The following is a 20293-nucleotide window of genomic DNA, read 5'->3' on the forward strand; positions in this document are numbered from 1 at the left end:
GGCACTTTTGGGGTGGGGTGGTTTTTTTTGGGGGGGGGTTGGTTGTTTTAATATTAGCCATTCTCTGCTGCTATTTCTTTATATAATGTAAGTGTTTAACTGCAATTTTGAGATAATTGGGATGTACTTGAGGCTTTTTTTTTTTTATGAGAAAAGGCTTTGTGTATCTTATTTTAGAAGGGGCCTCTCCTAGACCTGCCCTAGACATTACATATTCCTCCAGTCATATTGAAAAGCAAAAGAGGGGCAGGTTTGGGGTCACAGCCACTTGTTCAGCACGGACCAAGTGGGCCTTGGGGATTACAGCATTCTGCGGAGACGGCTCCAGGACTGATTTACAGAAAGCCAAGGAAGTGCGACTTGAGGCTCTACTAGCAAAGCTGCTGATGAGACTTTCAGGTAGCCGACTCTCTATATGGGAGATGGGAGTCCAGATTCTGCCATTTTTCCACCAACAACAGCAAAGGAAAAAGTGGTGCAATTATGCAATCCATTTAACTCATAAACGTAGAACCCTGTTGGCCAGCCATTCATCGGATCCTTGATTGGGTAGTCCTGAAATCAGACGTGTTCCTGTAGAAAGAATTTTAAGTGAGGCTGTCTATGCACCTATCAAGAATAAAGAAAATAGATTGTATCCAACAACGGCAGGGAAAATCCTTCAGCAATCCTAATCCACTTTGGCTTTTCAGCTATATATATATCTCTAAAGCAATAGCAGACTAGAACTGAATTCTTGTCTACACTGTAAAATAACAATTGCACAATTAAGGAATTCTGGTGATGATATTAAAATGAAATAACCAAAACAAAAATAGAAGGCCCCATTTTAACAACTGATGTGAGAAGAAATTTTAATAAGAGAATCTTATAACTTCATTCTGGAAATGGTTTCCCACCAAATAAGGGCTTTCCCCCCTATCATTTAAGGAGCCAGATGAATTAGAAGCTGTAGAAAGAGGCAGCTATAGAATTTGATCTTCCAAGTACCCCATGTACCTTTATTGAACTTAATCATAATACTGTCAAATTGCCACGATCTCACTAAAGGATTTCTATCGCTGTCAGTTACAACCCCAAATGCATTTTTATTCTTTCTACTGGGTTCATTGTCTGTTTTCTTTATAAGTGCAGTACAATAAACAAATTATTTAATAACCTATATGTCTCCAGAGCATTTCTGTTCCTTTGTTGCCCAAGTCGATCTGACCCAAGCTTCAGAATGGAGGGAGGGATTGGTTGAGTATGCTTTTTGAACTCAAATAGGCAGTGAAACTGGCTGGAACACAGGCCACCGCTTTATGGCATTTGTAGCTTTGCTTCCGTCTTTTAAATTGGGGGTAGGTGAGATTAACAAAGCACGTTTCTTAGGAAAGTTGTCATTCCCTGTATCTCCTAGTATTTTCCCAGAATATTTGCGGTGTGTCTTTTACCACTCCCCCCTCAGATTACAATCACAATCACTGTAGATACAAAATGCCAAAGATTTGTGAAGTCTGCCTAAGGCACTGTCATGACAAACCCTCCTACACAGGCTTTCATAGATTTGTCTGATTCATTCCTTAGGGTAAATTCTTTGAAATAGAATGGCTGGGCCAAAGAGTAAGCACATTTTCATGGCTTGTAATAAATGTCAGGTAACTGATGTGGAGAACGGTTAGGGACTGTTCTGCTGTGACCAGCAGTGCTTGAATGGGCCTGTTACGGACACGCTCGTTTTATTCCTAATAGCCAGTTTGCCAAAAAACAAGAGCATCTTTGTTTTAGTTTGCATATTGGATGACTAGTGAAGCAGAAACTTGTTTCATGGGTTTTATCGGCCATTTGTATTTTCTGGTTATTTGCTACATTGCCCAGCTTTCTTTTGAGGGGTTCCCTATTGGTAAGGATTTGTTCTGTATTAAAAATGTATTTTTGTCGTTTTTCCATCATATATTTTCCAGTTTTTAATTTGCCTTTCATTTTTATTTGTGGTGTTTTTTAGTGTTATTCATAGAAAGTCTTTCCCCACCCCTGAGCTGCATAAACTCTTCTAGTTAATTGCGTCATGCTTAAGACATATGTAGTGTGTACATACTGTGGTGTTGACCAGAAGAGAATGTATCATCTTTATAAAAACAACCTTGGGGCACCTGGGTGGCTCGGTTGGTTAAGTGTCTGCCTTCGGCTCAGGTCATGATCCCACGGTCCTGGGATCGAGCCTCGCATTGTCTCTCTGCTCAGCTGGAAGCCCACTTCTCCCTCTCCCTCTGCCTGCCGCTCCCCCTGCTTGTGCTCTCTCCTGCTCTCTGTCAAATACATAAAAAACTTTTAAAAATTTTATGTACTCCAAAAATAAGGCCTAATGACACCGGAGAAGGTTGAATAGTCCTTTGTGTTTTGCCCACCAATTTGGTGCCTTTGAAGTTAGCAAGGCATTGGTAACTACTAGATCTCTTGCACAGTCTAAAGTATATGAAGATTAAATATATAAACTTTTATATAATCTATGAGCCTTGAGACCTCCTGAGAAAATTTGTTTTTATGTCACTAAAGTCTTGGGGGGTTTTTGTTTTAAGATTTTGTCAGAGCGAGCACAAGTAGGCAGAGTGGCAGGCAGAGGGAGAGGGAGAAGCAGGCTCCCCGCCAAGCAGGGAACCTGATGCGGGGCTCTATCCCAGGACCCTGGGATCATGACCCAAGCCGAAGGCAGACGCTTAACGACTGAGCCATCCAGGTGCCCCTAAAGTCTTGTTTTTAAAAAGTTGGAATTTAGAAACTGCTTGTATGATACACATTTGTCTTTAAGTGTCTGCACACATATTAATCCACACCAAGTCCTTGTGACAACAGATACCCCAGTTAAAAAGCCAGAAAATTTGAGATCATTTTAAGTGTTTGGAAGTTTTAATTAAGTTTACATTAGTATGTAGTTGTGTTGCTGGCTGTACCATTCCTTATAAGGGAGGAGGCTTTTTTATCACAATCTTGTCATTAATTCAGATCTAGTTTCTGCCCACCTTAACACAATAACAAGCCTTGCCCTGCATTTGACAGAACTGGACTGTTGTACAAGCGCACCAGTTGCCCGCAACTGAGCTATGTCCTAGAAGTTGTGCCCTTAAGACCGTGCACTGGTTGCTTTGGATTTTGTAAATGTAGAGCAAAGTACCGTCACTGTGGGAAATTAGTGGACGCTACTACAAATCTTGAGGTTAGATAACAAAAGTGGGATGAGTTTTGAGGATTAGGGCCCTTGTTTGATCTTTAGGCAAAAGTACCCCAGTGATTCCCACCTGATATTAACACACTTGTATAATCCCCTCATCTTGAAGGTGGGCTGGACTTGCCGACTGTTCTAACAGATAAAGGTAGAAGTGACGGGTGTTGGTCTGAGGTTGGGTTACAAAGGGCTGTGGCTGCTGTCTTCTGTGCCCCCTCTTGCTCTTCTGGGGACGCAAGCCGCCATGTGAGTTGCCTTATGGGGAGGCCCAGAGCGCAGCTGCCAGTGAGAAACTGCGTCCTGCTGACAACCACTGAGCTTGGAAGCAGATCAGCACCTTAATTGCAGCCCTGTGAGAAACCTTGAGACAGAGGCACTTAACTACCCTTGCCAGATCCCTAACCCACAAAAACTAAAACGTTTTAAGCCACTGAGTTCTGTGGCAATGTGTTATGTATACAGCAATTGGTAACTAATACAGGGATGTAAGACAATGAAAACGTTTAAAATATCCTTCCCCTTCACCTCTCAGAAATGATTAATCCTCTCTTGACCATATCTGCTCAGGCCTAGTCATTGTTGGTAAAGTGTGGGCATCACAACCGTCCCAACAGCCCAGCCCAAGGCAGAGGCAAGCCAGAAGAGAGAAAGTAATAAGGCGACTTGGTTAGAGGAGTGCTGATTTTACTGATTTTCTATATACTTTCAAAGATGAGATTCCTGCCTTTAAGAATTTATGTAAAAGTAAAGCCACTTGAGCTGATAGACAGTTACTAGATAGCAACCAAAATCAATACTGTGATTGGAGAGGTTGAATTCTGAGTTTCTTTGAAGATAAAGCAAAAGGTCATCTAGGTCATCTGACCCATAAACAGATTTGCAGATCCTTCCCCAGCACCGGGTCATTGGTAAACCCACTCCAAGCGCTTTTGTGAAACATGTTATTCCTGGCAAGAGCAAGGTGCAGGCTGTTGGCAGATGCACCCTGAATCCCCCAGAAGCTTCTGTGGAACACCATAGTTACTATTTTAGTGAGAGATCTTTAGAAGGTAGACTTTTAGAAAATTTACTTATAAAAAGTAAAATTATGAGAAGTAAACAAATACAACTAGAAAAGGCACTAAGCTACAGAATTTGTCGGATTCTGTCATTCATCAGATTTGCATGAAGTAAGTGCTTGACTGAAATAATTTTATCATCACAGGAAAATAATGTGATTATTAAGCCCCATTCTAATAGTTCGTGTTACCAACAACAGGACAGTGTTGGGGTACTCATTCCAAATCCATATGAACTGTACAAGAAACCACCCTCACCGGGCAGGTTGTCAAGGCATTGGTTAAAAAGCATGCTCTACAGGGGCACCTGGCTGGCTCAGTCAGTAGAGAATACGACTCTCACCTAGGTTATGAGTTCAAGCCCCATGTTGGGGACAGTTTCCTTTAAAGAAAAAAACAAAAAAACATCCCTTACGGCCCAGGAATGAGAAACCTACTGTTTACTGTGTCAGTGACTACTCCTTGATCAAGTAACAGGATCCAATACAGGGGGGGTTTTTTGTATTTTTTTAATTTTATTATGTTAATCACCGTACATTACATCACTAGTTTTTGATGTAGTGTTCCATGATTCATTGTTTGCATATAACACCCAGTGCTCCATGCAGAACATGCCCTCTTTAATACCCATCACCAGGCTAACAACACATCCCCCCACTCCCCTCCCCTCTAGAACCCTCAGTTTTTTTCTCAGAGTTCATCGTCTCTCATGGTTCGTCTCCCCTTCCGATTTCCCCCCCTTCATTGCTCCCTTCCTACGATCTTTTTTTTTTTTAACATAATGTATTATTTGTTTCAGAGGTACAGGTCTGCGATTCAACAGTCCTACACAGTTCACAGCGCTCACCACAGCACATACCCTCCCCCATGTCTATCACCCAGCCACCCCATCCCTCCCATCCCCCACCACTCCAGCAACCCTCAGTTTGATCCAATACAGTTTTGTTCAGTGTTTACCTCCTCTCCTCTCTACCAGCACCCACTTTTTCTCTTCACTGGGTGAATGCACAAGACCAGGAGAAAAACACCTGTTCGGCAGGTTTATCCACTGCGGATGATCAGCAAAACCCGGTTTCTATGCACCATCCCCAGGCAGGAAGTAGCCTAAAGAACCTGTTTTTGTCTTGGCATTTGCTACAATGAGGTATCACCTAAACTGAGTTCCCCTCTGGAGGCTGGCAGAAGCACCATTTAGAGTGCCAAATTGGGAGTATTTTTTTTTTATAAGAAATGTAATCTAACAAATTACTTGGACACAAGTAAATTTCTCAAAGCCAGTGGCCAGTTCTGATTGGGTCAGTGTAGGTACTAAGGGAATGTTATGTTGGGGTCCAAAGAAGAGAGTCATTTTAGTCTCCTGAGTTTTTAGATCTTGTGTTCACCCAATCTTTATAGGACTTTCTGAAGGATTCAGGTTCTGGTGGCCCCTCCATTCCTTACCCACCCCGATCATCAATAAGACAACAAAATGTGAGAAAGGAGAAACAAAGACCCCCAAAACTTCCACCTGAAATGGCCTAGCACGCTTAACAACCCCTTCCTCAGCTGCCCTTTTAGAGCTGGGTGGCAGTTTCTAGTGTGCCTTCAAACAAATGTATCCTCAGGCAGGCAGGCTGTGGAAGACGCAGACCTGGGAGGCCCCAGATGTGGACTCATTATAATGCCCTGTGGACTCATTATAATGCCCTCTCATTTTACAGAGGAGAGGCTTCGAGGGGATAAAGTGATCGCTGATGTAAAGGGGATACGAAGAGACCTGGGGCCCCATCAGGAGAATACCACCCATGTCTCTCTCAGTATCTCTGATCTGGATCACTGCGGTTCTGCTTCCCCTGAAAGTCTTCTGTAAACAGTAGGAGGCCTTGTTTCAATGTCAGGTTCTAATCCTGTGGTGAAAGGCTTCAGAACATCACATCTACAGTAGCCAAGGACAGAGAAGCATGGAAGGAACAAGTTTTTATCTTTGAAGAATTCGATTCCTTAATTTTCCATTGTCAGGGAAACAGTTGACCTGTGGTATTAAAAAAAAAAATTGCAAGAGTATAAAATCTGACATTTTAAAAAAGCCAATCAAACAAAAAAAGCTTCCCCATGTATGTTCACATACGCTCTAACAGTTTGCTACTCAAAGTGCGACCATTATGAGAAGCAGGTTAGAAACACACGGCTTATGGCCCCACTCCAACTGAATCAAAATCTGCATTTTAACAAGATCCCCGGGTGGATTGTATGCATATTTGAGTTTGAGAATCATCTAATAAGTATGGAGGGACAATGCTAATTTTAATTATTCAGAAAAGCATACCTATGTGGTCAAGGATCGGATTAATTTTTACTTTGCAAAAATTAAAATAGTTGAAATGGAGATAATCCCTCCTCCCCACACAAAGTGGCTGGCCTGCTGGAGGTCTTTAATAAAAGGCAGCATTTTTTTTTTTAACATATTCCTTATTATTCTTGTCAGATCACATTTTGGAACCTTTTTTTAATGTATTCCTTACTGGGCGCCCGGGTGGCTCAGTTGGTTAAGCGATTGCCTTCGGCTCAGGTCATGATCCTGGAGTCCTGGGATCGAGTCCCACATCGGGCTCCCTGCTCGGCAGGGAGTCTGCTTCTCCCTCTGACCCTCTTCCCTCTCATGCTCTCTATCTCTCATTCTCTCTCTCTCTCAAATAAATAAATAAAATCTTAAAAAAAATGTATTCCTTATTGTTCTTGTCAAATCACATTTTGGAACTTAAAAGACAATAAGGAAATTGATATGTTATGCTTCCTTTTCAACCAGACATTAAAGGAGGTTACATCATATTTTTCTTTTTGCCTCAGCTATCAGGAAGCATAAAGCTAAATTTAATACTCAATACAGTATTTCTATTAGCCTAGCTTTCTGGAGTATTTGTTTTCCTCTCCATGACTTTTATTTTTTTATTTTATTAAGTTCTCTGTTTCTTACAAATCATTTAAAATCTTTCTGAAAATAAAGGCCCAAATTAGAATGCCGACTTGTAAACAGTCTGTTCTTGTTTGCCAGGCTCCAGAAAAAGATGAGTTTATGAAACCACCTGCCTGTTTTAAATTATTTCTTCCTGTTTTTTTTCTACTTCTCAAGACAGAAGTAGAACTAAAGGGTCTCAGATGCCAGCTAGCTTCTGCCAGGGTCCTTGCTCCTCTTCCCAGGCCCCACCACAGCCCCTACAGCCCAGCCCCCCACCAGCCCCTCAGCCTGATGAGTCAATAAGGAAACAGGGAGGCCACAGCCCTTCCAGAGGCATGCAGACCACCCAACAGTGCAATTACTCACCGAACTTCAGCTGCTTCAGACTTCCTCTGCAAGGAGAAAGAGATCATTATTTGTTTACAACGAAGCCTTGTTTTCAGGATAACTCCCTGCACACTACTCCCTCTTCAAACTAGATCAAATTTCTTTTATTCGCTGTCAGGAAGGTTTTTTTTTTTTTTCATAATGTTTATCAGCTTGTAATTCCATATTGCATGTGGCGTCCCTTATCAGGTGGTAAGTTCCAATGAGACTTCTTCCCTCACTGCTGTACCCCCCGTGCCATGTCTTTTGCACTGCTGTACCCCCCGGGTCGGTGGGCACGTGGAGCACAGGAGCTGTTACTGGGTGGGCAGGTGGATGATGTCAAAAGTTGGAGATCCTGGGAGGACCAAAGGGGGAGAGAACTAAGAGATACTAATCACCTGTATAACATGCAGGCACTGGTAGGGCCTTATACACACTATCTAATCATTCATACTATCTTTTATTTTTTTATTGAGGCATAATTCACTAACAAAATTTACTCATTTAAAGTGACAGCTTGATGGGTTGTCAGTATAATCACTGGGTTGTGCAACCACCACTGCTATCCAATTCTAGAACATTTCCATCACCCCAAAATAAACCCTATGCCCATTATCAATCACTCTCAATTTCCCCCTCTTTACAGCTCCAAACAACTGCTAAAATCTACATCCTGTCTCTATGGATTTGCCTATCCTGAACATTTTATATAATTGGGATCATACAACATATGGTCTTTTGTGCAAGGCTCCTTTCACTTACAACATCTTCAAGGTTCATCCACATGGTAGCAATTATCAGTACTTCATTCCTGTTTAGAGCTGAATCATATTCCTCTATATGGATATACACATATCATCTATCCAAGTCATCAGTTGATTCACATTTGGGTTGTTTCCACTTTTTTGGCTATTATGCTGCTATGAACATTTGTATACAAGTTGTATACAAATTGTACAAACATGTTTTCAGTTTTCCTACAGACATACCTAGGAATAAATTGCTGAGCCACGTGGTAACTGTATGTTTAACCATTTGAGGAACTGCCCTTCTGTTTTCCACAGCAACTGCACAATTTTGCATTTTCACTAGCAGCGTATGAGAGTTCCAATTTTTCCATGTGCTCACCAACACCTGTTACTGTTCATCATTTTTTATTTATCCTAGGGGCTGTGAAATAATAGCTCATTGTGGTTTTGATTTGCATTTTCCTAATCACTAATGATAATGACTATCTTTTCATGTGCTTATTGACCATTTGGATGTCTTCCTTGGAGAAATGTCTATTCAAATCCTTTGCCCAGGGGCACCTGGGTGGCTCAGTTGGTTAAGCGTCTGCCTTTGGCTCAGGTCGTGATCCAGGGGTCCTGGGATCGAGCCCCGCATCGGGCTCCCTGCTCCACGGGAAGCCTGCTTCTCCCTCTCCCACTCCCCCTGCTTGTGTTCCTGCTCTCACTCTCTCTCTGTCAAATAAATAAATAAAATCTTTAAAAAAAAATCCTTTGCCCACTTTAAAAATTGGGTTATCTGTATTTTTATTTGTTAAATTGTAGGAGTTCCTAATATATTCTGGATACTAGAATCATGATTTGCAAATATTTTCTCCCAATCTTTGCATTGTCTTTTCACTTTCTTGTTGATGTCCTTTGAAGCACAGAAGTTTTCATTTTTATGAAATCCAATTTATATATTTTTTTCCTTTGGTTGCTTGTGTATTGGGCATCCCATCTAAGAAATCTCTGCCTAATCCAAGGTCACAAAGATTTTTTTTTTAAGATTTATTTATTTATTTATTTGACAGAGAGAGACACAGCAAGAGAAGGAACACAAGCAGGGGGAGCGGGAGAGGGAGAAGCAGGCTTCCCGTGGAGCAGGGAGCCCAATGCGGGGCTAGATCCCGGGACCCTGGGACCATGTCCTGAGCCAAAGGCAGATGCTTAACGACTGAGCCACCCAGGCGGCCCGGTCACAAAGATTTATACCTATGTTTTCTTCTAAGATTTTTATAACTTTACATCATACATTTAGGTCTTTAATCCATTTTGAGTTAATTTTTGTATATGATGTGAGGTGAGTAATCCAACTTCATTCTTTTGCCTATAGATATCTGGTTGTTCCAGCACCATTTATTGAGAAGACCATTCTTTCCCTCCACTGAATGGTCTTGGCACCCTTGTTGAAAATCAATTTGCCAGGGACGCCTGGGTGGCTCAGTCAGTTGAGCATCTGCCTTCAGCTTAGGTCATGGTCCCAGGGTCCTAGGATTGAGCCCCACGTCCATCAGGCTCCCCGCTCAGCAGAGAGCCTGCTTCTCACTCCCCCTCTACCCTTCCCCCTCACTCGTGCTCTCTCTTTTTCCCAAAATAAATAAATAAAATCTTTTCTTAAAAAAAGGAAATCATTTTGCATAGATGTTTGGCTTTATTTTTGGACTCTCAATTTTATTCCATTGATCTGTATGTTTGTCTTCATGCCAGTACCATACCATCTTGTTTACTCTAGCTTTGTAGTAAGTTTCAAATCAGGACATGAGTGTCCTCCAATTTTGTTCTTCACGATTGTTTTGGCTATTCTGGGTCCCTTGCATTTCCATATGAATTTTAGAAGCAGCTTAACAATCTCTGCAAAAAGCCAACTGGAATTTTGATAGGAATTGCACTGAATCTGTAGATCAGTTTGGGGAGCATTGCCATCTTAATATATTAAGTTTTCTCATCAATGAATATGGATGTTTCCATATATTTAGGGCTTTAAAATATCTCTCAACAATGTTTTTTAATTTTCATGTACAAATCTTACACTTCTTACATTTCTATGTATTTTATTCTTTTTGATGCTATTATAAATGAAATTGTTTTCTTAATGTCATTTTCCGATTGTTCATTGCTCGTGTATACAAATGCAATAAATTTTTGTATACTGCTTATATCCTACAACCTTGCTGTTGTTGTACATTAGCTTTAATAGTTTTTTAGTGGATTATTTAGGATTTTCCATGTGCCTATCATGTCATCTGCTAATAGAGATAGTTGTACTTCTTCCTCTCCAAACTCGATTTCTTTTCTTTCTTTTTCTTGCCTAATTGCCCTGGTTATAACCTCCAGTACAATCTTCAACAGCAGTGACAAGAGCAGATATCCTCACCTTGTCACTGAGCCTTATCTTGTTCACAATTTTTTCAAGTAGGTATTTTTTACAAATGAGAAACCTGCCACCTATCTCCATAAAAATGAGGCTCAGATGAGGAAACTGAGACTCAGAGAAGCTGAGTAATCTCTGCAAAGTCACGGCTAGATAACAACGGAGCCCAAATTTTATTTTTTTTTAATTTTTATTTAAATTCAATTAACATATAATGTATTATTGATTTCAGTGGTAGAGGTCAGTGATTCATCAGTCTTATATAATGCCCAGTGCTCATTACATCCCATGCCCTCCTTAATGTCCATCACCCAGTTACCCCATCCCCCCACCCTTCACCCCTCCGGCAACCTTCAGTTTGTTTCCTATGCTTAAGAGTCCCTTATGGTTTGTCAGGTCTGAATCCAAATTTTAAACCCAGGTCTGAATCCAAAGCCCACTCATTCTCTGCCTCCTTAACCCTTAAGCAGTGGATCAACAACTATGTGCTTGTGCAAGGTTTCATTTCTGCTTCATAGTTTCATTCATGCCACATAATAATGGAGGTAGCAGAGCAGGAGTCCCCCTTTTTACCTTGAAGAAAGTGACTTGAAAGAACTAGGACTCAACCTCTGCCCTCCTAATCCAATTCTGTGCTTTGAGAGAGACAATAACTACTTCACTGAGTAGTTAGATGTATTCAGAAAGATTATGTGAGTGTTTTCTAACAGGTAATAAAAGGGTGAACTAGGGCGCCTGGGTGGCTCAGTTGGTTGAGCGACTGCCTTCGGCTCAGGTCATGATCCTAGAGTCCGGGGATCGAGTCCCGCATCGGGCTCCCTGCTCAGCAGGGAGTCTGCTTCTCCCTCTGTCTCTCCTCCCTCTCATGCTCTCTGTCTCTCATTCTCTCTCTCAAATAAATAAATAAAATCTTAAAAAAAAAAAAAGGATGAACTAAATCCTGCATGATAGTGAAGGAGCTAAAATATGGAGAGAAAAAATCTGAAAAGATTGAAGACAGGTGCATGGGATGTGAAAAGAGAAAGACAAGGAAGGAGAAGAGAGCAAACTGACATTTTGATTTGTAAAGAAAAGTGTCAAAGGGCCAAAACCATCACTTCATAAGAAAGCACTTCCCTTTAGAATTATGTGGGGGCACCTAGGTGGCTCAGTTGGTTAAGTGTCTGTCTCTTGATCTCAGCTCAGTTATTGATCTCAGGGTCGTGAGCCTTGTGCTCCATGCTAAGCGTGGAGCCTACTGAGTGAATGAATGAATGAATGAATGAGTGATGTCAATAAAATTTCTTTCCAGCTGAAAGAATCCCTCCTGAAAAGGAAAGAATGCAAATGAGTAATGTAAAAATATTCTCTGCATGTGTGCAGACAGATTTAAGGTTGGCCCTGCCTTGAAGCTGAGAGCTGAACAAAATGTTTCCAGCAGCTCCTGCTAAATGAAGCCTCCCTGAGAAACCCTCCATCCCTGGAGAAAATGCTGGTCATACAAATTGCTGCTGGACTCCCCCATTTCCAATCTGCCCTCACAGGGTTGCTGTGCAGATTAAATAAAAATGGCTCCTGTGAACAAAACTTACATCACTCCTGCTCATGGAAATGGCTCAGTAAATATTAGCTCCATTTCCCTTCCCTTTATGGGGTTTGCAAGGAACCCAGGCCTTAAGTGTTCTCAGAACCTAGAAGCTATAGGCACCTCCTACAATGCAAAGATACCTCTGTCTTCTCCTCCTTGACCCAGCTCATTCTAGTAATTCGCTTTTCATAACTTAGGTGTGTGAGTCACTCTTCTTCCACTTCCAAAGAAGGGCAAGATGTTTGATTACTTCCTTATGGAGAAGTGGGCCCTGGGCTGAGCCAGAGAAGACCAGAATTCCGGGTCCTCCTTGCAACCACCTTTTTGTGTACCTCTGGGTAGGTCTCCCTTCCAGGCTTCAAGTTCCTTATCTGAGAAAGGTCCTTGGTCATGGGGGGCAAAGGAGTTTGCCTCTTTCTTCTAGTTCAGGTCAATGGGGTGAAGACAACTGTGGAGAAAGGTGACTGGAGAGGTCTCTGAGGTGCAACAGGCCCCTCACAGTGGCCACCTGCTGGATAGGCATTTTGGGATTCACAATGGTGTGAGACAGGACTTGCCCTATGACTAGGAGATAAAATTTATACCTCAAGAAAGCCCCTTTAACACAGGGGAAGAGCTTAATGAGAGACAGGAGCAGAAAGTACCCTAGGAGGAAAAAAGGTCAATGGGAAAGAGTCATAAAAGGCTGAAGGCTCTGCCTGGGCTTTGGGTCAGCTACATCTGACTCTTAAAACTCAGGGTTAGGATTTGGGCTAAGGAAATTGAGACAGGATGGCATACAAAGAACCCCAAGGCTCTCTCCCCAACTCAAGGGAGCACCCACCATCTGTACTCCAGGAGCTGTCACGTCTGCCCCCTAACCTGCCTTTCTCCTCCGACCCCAACAACTCAGCCCCTCTGCTAACCTGTTGTTCCTCTCTCCACCAAACAAACCCCCAGTGAACTTCCAGACCCAGCCTCAGTGCCACCTTCTATAGGAGGCCATCCCTAGCTCCCCAGGCTGGATCAGGGTCCTCTCCCCTGTAGACCCTGACAGGATTGGGGGTTTGAGGGAGGCCGGAGGACACCCTTCTATCACAGACAGCCTCTGTCATTACCTCATCACCTGCTGGCTTGCAAAACCCCACTGGCCCTTGGCCTCTGGAATAAGGGCTGTGTCTAATTGGTCTTGTTGTCCCCAACCCCTGGCCAGGGACCAATTCTCTGGTGACTGGCTGAGAGGAACCCCACCTCCCTGGGGGATGGCGAGTTACCTTTTCCATCTGCCTTGTAGTCATCAGGAAGGAGCTTGTCCTGCCGGTAGCCCAGCACAAAGGCCAGGAAGGAGAGGATGAGGGCATCTCCGATGCTGAGGATGGCCAGCATGAAGGCCCAGCGGATGGTGCACTGACCCAGTGTGTACTTGCCCGTCTGCTCCCCACACATGCGACGCACCTCACTTGAGTCCCAACCATCTGGGTAGACCAGGCAGCCAATCATCAGGCCTGTGGCTGAGGGGGCAGGAGGGGGTGCAGATGGTGTCAGCCTGGGTGTGCTCAGGCTTCTACCTCCCACCTTGCACTGCTGCCATCTTGTCACCTCCCTTCTCTTTGTGTTAACAGCCTTGAGAGGTATGGGGCAGCTCCTACCATCATTCTTGTAGAACCCAGGGGAGAAAATTGAGGATCCAAGAGCTAAAGTGACTTGCTCTTGGTCAGGAGTAGAGGCAGAAAGTGGATGAGGAAACTGAGGCCAAAAAAGCTTAAGTGGCTTGCTCTGAGCCACACAGCTAGTTAGCAAAGCTGATTTCAAGCTCCTCAGCCCAGAGAAGATTCTGCCATAGCACCATGTGGTCCTACCAGGCCCTCAGCCTTGCCCTTCTCTGGCTTCAAACCCCTCCAAAATCTGATCCCAGCCCAGAGAACTCATCATTTCTAAGATGTACAATTATTCATACTCCAATATCTCTGAAATAAGTATAATAAGAAAGCTTCAGGCCATGGTTTGAGTAGAAGTATTTTTCCTGGGCACCTGGGTGGCTCACTTGGTTAAGCATCTGACTCTTGATATCAGCTCAGGTCTTAATCTCAGGGTCATGAGTTCAAGCCCCGCACTGGACTACTTAAAAAAAAGAAAAAGTATTTTTTCTTTTTACAGCACATAGAATAATGGCATGTCCTACAACTTGGAATCTTAGATTTAATGAATACACAAAGTTTTCCAGCTCCATCTCTGGCTGCTTCCTTCCTGAACCTTTCATTCAAGCAAATAGGTCTCTTCATCCTGACCCAGTACAGGTAAGTGCAGTTGCTCACACTTCCCTGAATTTAAGAACCCTTAATATTTATTTAAAATACTGATTTCCAGGCTAAGGTTGGGCTCAGGAATCCCTGTTTTTAAAAACATTCTTTCAGGTAATTCTCTCAATAGGAAAAGCTGGGAAACACTAGCACAGTCGGCCTGGATTTCAAGCCCAGCTCTTTGCTAACTAGCTGTGTGGCTCAGAGCAAGCCACTTAAGCTTTTTTGGCCTCAGTTTCCTCATCTATAAAGTGGGGATATGAACAGTCCCTACTTGTTTGGATTGAAGTGAGGTTCAAATGGGTTAATATTGGAAAAGTGCCTGGCACATACTTAGTACTTCATGAGTGTTAGCTACGATTATCCCACCCTGTTCTTCCATTGACTTAGTATTTACAGACAAAAATGTCATTTTCCCTACCTTCTCCTCACTTCTGCCATGCCCTCCCACCAATGACCACCCCACCTTCACTGCACAGATAGGTGACATAATCCTGGAATGTGACCAAGGCAACCCCAAGGACAACCACCATGTAGGCAGGGGGTGCCTTCCATTATCTGTGCCACTTTCCCATTCCTCACCCTCCTTCCACAGGCCTGGAGGCTCTTTAGTTCCAAGGCTCTGCCCCACCCAGGAACACCTGAGAAGCACCTCACAGGACCCAGTTACTACCTTGGGCTCAGCTTGGGCTTGCAAGGAAGGTCAGCAGATCAAACGAATGCAGAGAAAGTATAAAGATCAGGATCCCACCTCCCCACCTAAATATATCAACTCTCCTTTCATTTTATACAGGACAAGGTTATTTATATAGTTCTCTTATAGGTCACAAAATATTTCATGTACCATTCTTCTCTTGATCCCGACAACAGTTCTGTGAAGTAGGCCATGTATTAATATCCCATTTTACAGGTTAGAAAACTGAGGTCTCAGAGAAACCAAGTGAATTGCCCAGTCATCCAGCTATAGCAGAGCCAACACCTGGCTCCTGACTTTTTTGACCTCAAAGTTAATTCCCTCAACTCCCAGACACACCTCTCCAAAGAGCTGAATGTATTTAGTGCTGACATTTCAGACTTAGTGACAAAATGAGAAGTGTTTCAGGAAGATACTTAGGGGAGGGGAGCAGGAACCCTTCCAGAGCCTTTGGTAAAACCTATGGCCTTCCCCAGTTGGTATAAGACCAGTAGTTTGGCACCTTAACCGTGGTAGGGGAGGGGAACCGTTCAATGTGGAAAGGAGCTGCCCTTTTGGACTTTCCATTCTCCTCACCTCCTCCCCTTGGTCCCATTCTCCTTCCATAGCATCTCTGGAAAATAGCCCAGGGCCTCTAACCTGGAAACAGGTTGTTACTACGGGTGCCACGGACCTCTGTGAGCACCTGACCCAGGGGCCTGGGCACAGTGGGGGTCACCCCCATTTGTAGTGTCTCAGGGCTCTAAGGGGGAGTTTATTTACCCTTTCTGACTTCCAGTCTCTCATCTGTAAAACAAGGATAACAATGCCTGACTCATAGCAGAGTTATGAGGATTAAGTGTGGTCAGGTGGAGAAAACGCTCACTGCAGTGTCTGGTTCATGGCAAACAGCCAGTTACTGTCAGTTGTTGCTATTATTATTGGCACTGAAGCCAATGGAAGCAACCTCAGAGGACATGAGTGTCATTAGAGGTGTTCACAAATGTTTCAGGTACATAGTAGGATTATACTTCCTAGCTCTCCTCTTTTCAAGTTAGGCAAGGCTGTAAGAGTTCCCTTAGAAAACAAAATGTGAGCGGAAATGTGTGCATTTCCAGACCAGAGCATTTAACTGCTAGGGAGAGATCTTCCAGAGCTCCCTTTCGCTTTGCCATGATGACAGCCAGAGGACAGCTGATGCTACATCAGCCAGGGTTCCAGGAGAGAACTGTGAGAGCCAAGCCCCCAACTGATCCTCAATGAGCATGTACCACAAGCAAAAAATAAAGCTTTGCTTTAAGCCACTAAGATTTGGGAGTTGTCACCTCACCCATCCTGACTGATAAAGTTGCTTTTGTGGTTTTCACATTTACTGAGCACCTACTATGTGTCAAGCACTGTAGAAGGTGTTTTATATGCATTAGACATCCCATCCTCACCAGAACTTTGGGATAGGAGGTCCTGTTGCTACATTCTACAGATGAGGTTATCAAGACTCAGAGAGACAAGCAACTTGCCCTACCTGTGTTTCTAGGAGCTGGAACCACACACAGCTTACACCTGACATCCAGAAGCTCAATTAACATTGTTAAACTTCCACCCCACACTGTCCCCATCATCGATCCTCTTTCCTTTCTCCTGCTCCCCTCCCTGGTCTCAGGCTTCTTGGCAAGGTTAAACTAACTGGTTTAGGCATCTTCAAATGGATGCATGTCCCAGCTGCTGTCTGCAGAGCACATAGACCTCTTCATCCCTCCCTTTGGCTCATCTTCCATTCCCCTACACTAAAGAATGGAACATGACACCACCTTCACTCTCCCCCAACATAAATGTTTCATAGGGTGGCATCTGGCCACTTCTGCTATCAGTGTCTCCAGCTCCATGACCTGGAGTCTAATTCAAATGGCCTGCCGATGCCTAGCCCATCCAGGCCTTCCCAAGCACTGCCTGTTCACCAAATGGTACCTGTTGCAGGAGGCTGTGGGAGGGGACAGTGTGGAGAATGAGAGGAATGGTTGTGTTTCTAGCATTCCATAGCTCTGATATGGAGGACCAGCTGGTAAGCAAACCAGGGTCCATTCTACTCCTCTTTGTCACAAAACTGCCAAATCTTCATTCCCCTTCCTACTCCCCACTGCTCACCAAGATTTACCTCAGCCTTGCCCCAGCCTCTCCCTCAATGTATAGAGAGACAAGAGGAGAGGGAGATGGTAGATGGATTGGGGAGGCAGCTCTGGAGCCAGATGAGTGGCCTGAGTACAAGATTTTGAATCAAAGGTTCTGTCCATCACTACCTGTGCTAAAAAACAAGTTACCCACTAAGAGCCTTATCTATAAAATAAGAGGAATATCTCCCTCTAGGGAGATATAGGTAGGGATAGGGCTTCTCCAGATGATATATATGAAAGTACTTTGTAAGTCATTATACCTATGTAAATGTGTGGCTAATAAAAAATGTCTTTGGAATACATCTAGTTTCTTGGAACCCACTGCCTTAATTCCCCTTGGTCCTTAGTTGCCAGGTGATCTGCTATAGCCTTGGTCAAGTCTTTCCCTCTTTCTCAGTCCCAGATTCCTCATCTGTAGTTGGCGCGGGTACTTACAGTTCTCTGGGGTCCCCCTCCAACTCTGACAGAGTGTTGAGTCTATGTGTTTGGTTGTCTGGGATTCTGATCCTTGCTCAGTCTCCGTTATGGATAATACTGCTTCTCATTCTAACCAATAATGTCAAAATGATTTTCTCTCTAGTCTGCAGTCCTAGCACTGCTCCTGGACATTTCCTAGTATGGGCAGCCTGTGCATGGCCCTTGGGGTAGGGAAGGACCAAGGGCTGCTGGACAAGGCTTTAGAGAACAGGACCAGCTGGCCCAAGGACTGAGAGGCCTGCCTGGGCCAGGAGAAAGAAAAAGGGACAGGGAAGGCCTTGTTTCTGGGCACCATAAGTAGCCACCTACCCCACATAGTTTTAAAAGACCCTAGCCACCACCCTACTCCTCCATCACAAAATATCACTCCCATTTATTTCCTCAAGTATGGAAACCTATAACTAGGGAACAAAGACTTTCACTCCACCGTGAAAGAGGGAACTTAAATGCAAGTTTCTATGGGAAAGGTCACAGCATAGCACTCCAAATCAATGACTGACCTTAGAATCTCCCTGAAAGCAATTGGGGTGGGAGGGAAGGAGTGAGGGCAGGGATCTGTGGATCCTTAAAGGAGAAAGAACAAATGCCTAGAGTGGGAGATGGAGACATTTAGGATGTGCTTGACTATTTTGCCCCGGGTTGGATCCTATTCCCACATGGCCGACCATGGAAGCTTCCTTCTTTTTCCTTCCCAGAGCAACAACAACCTCTGATGTGGGGGCCTGGGAGTCAGGACACCTTCTATCAACTAGCTGTGTCCTCCTGGGTGAGTCACTTCCCCTCTCTGGACCTCAGTTCCCATCTGCAAGATGATAGGGTTGAACAATTTGATCTCAACGATCCTTTAGGTCTCAGCCATTCTAAAATTCTCTACTCCTAGAAGCTTCTGCAGAATACTAAGTAGGGCTGGGTTAAAGGAGAACAGCTGAGGGGCGCCTGGCTGGCTCAGTCAGTGAAGTGTGTAACTCTTGATCTTGGAGTTGTGAGTTCAAGCCCCATGTTGGGAGTAAAGATTACTTAAAAAATGAAATCTTTGAAAAACATGTAATGTAAAGGAGAGCATCTGGGTAAGAGACCCAGAGCATCCACAGAGGGTGGAATGGTGCAGCTTCCCCCGTGGCCTGGGGGGGGGTCCCTCCTTGTCCTCCCATTAATCCTGCTCACCTGCAGCCAGCTGCATCCATGCGCAGATCTTGTAGACAGTGGCCGTGTTGCAGACGAAAAAGAGGCTAAAGCAGATGATGGAGCCAATGATGAGGAACATGGCCAAGGCCACAAAAAACATGGCAGTCTTGAAGGCTCTAGAGGGAATGGAGGAGAAGTCCAGCGGGCCACCCTTGCAGATGAGTTCAGAGGACAACACGTTGCCCACACAGTAGGAGAAAAGGCCAAAGTAGCCTGCCTGGGGTGTGTTAACACTGTCACCGATCCAGTAGGGCTGGATGAAGAGGGCCATGACCAGTACCGAGAAGCAGATGGTGAGCGTGCCCCACATCACACCCACAGCCCTTGAGTTGCGCACATAGTTGGTATGGTAGATCTTGGCTGCCTCCTGGGCAGGCAGCAACTTCACCATGGTGAGGATGTAGGCCCTGGGCTGGGATCCTGTGGGCTGTAAGCCAGTTACTTTGCAGACAGAGGCCTAGGAGTGGGTCACTCCTTAGCCAGGTTTGGGGAGGAGGCTGAGGTAAGGGTACAAGGTGAGGGTCCCTCCAAGGTAGAAGAAAGAGGATTAATATATAAGACCAGTAAGACAACCTTGGTTTCTTCAGGGGAGGCTTGTCCAGATGCCTTTGTCCGCTCTAGCCAGGCTGTCTCCGGTCTCCTGCCTCCTCTCCAGCCTGCCAGGGTCTCAGGCCTGCTGGCGCCGCCCTCTCCCTCCCTCTCCCCCCCCCCCCCCCTTTCCAGCTTAGAGCTCCAGAGAGCTCCGCCTCTTCGCCGCGGCCCGGCCCCTCATTCCTCCCTCCTTCGAGAGCGCTGCTTCAGCACCGCGGCCAGCGCCTCGGGACTCCGGTCGGAGCGGGGAGTGGAAACCGAGACCCGGCCCGGGGAGGTGCGGGTAGCGCCCGGCCCGCCGACCGCGCACTCCCGCCACAGGGAACTGAGACCCGCCTTCACCCTCCTGAGCGCAAGGCGGGGGGGGGGGGACACGACAAAAATTGGGAGGCTGGGCCTGCGACTGTCGCCGTCACATTCCTCCCGCTCAATTCCTGCCTCAAAACCAAAACCTCCTCCCGAGCACTGTCGTCCCCCCACCCCGTCCCCATTCAACCCCTCCCTGGCTCCTTAGTCGCCTTCTCAGAACTCCCAACCCCCTGGAGTCCAGTAAAACCTTTTCTGATGGTGTCTTCCGGTCACCGGCTTCTCCTCTCTGCGGTTTCTCTCATTCCACAATTACTAAGAGCGTATTATGTCCTAAGCCCT

The 20293-nt window shown here is 44.7% G+C and overlaps 1 protein-coding gene across 1 annotated transcript; it reads right to left on the minus strand.

Moving 5' to 3' along the window:
* Positions 1-12697: 12697 nt before the first annotated feature.
* Positions 12698-19445, minus strand: LHFPL5 (LHFPL tetraspan subfamily member 5). The gene is given in 4 exon segments (XM_088023762.1): positions 12698-12789; positions 12792-12836; positions 13526-13762; positions 19034-19445. Coding segments are annotated over 4 exon segments (786 nt in total).
* Positions 19446-20293: the final 848 nt, after the last annotated feature.

The sequence above is a fragment of the Eumetopias jubatus genome, unplaced genomic scaffold, assembly GCF_037043125.1.
Source record: "Eumetopias jubatus isolate StellerSeaLion01/CBP00866 unplaced genomic scaffold, mEumJub1_p1.0 scaffold_6, whole genome shotgun sequence".
NCBI lineage: Eukaryota > Metazoa > Chordata > Mammalia > Carnivora > Otariidae > Eumetopias > Eumetopias jubatus.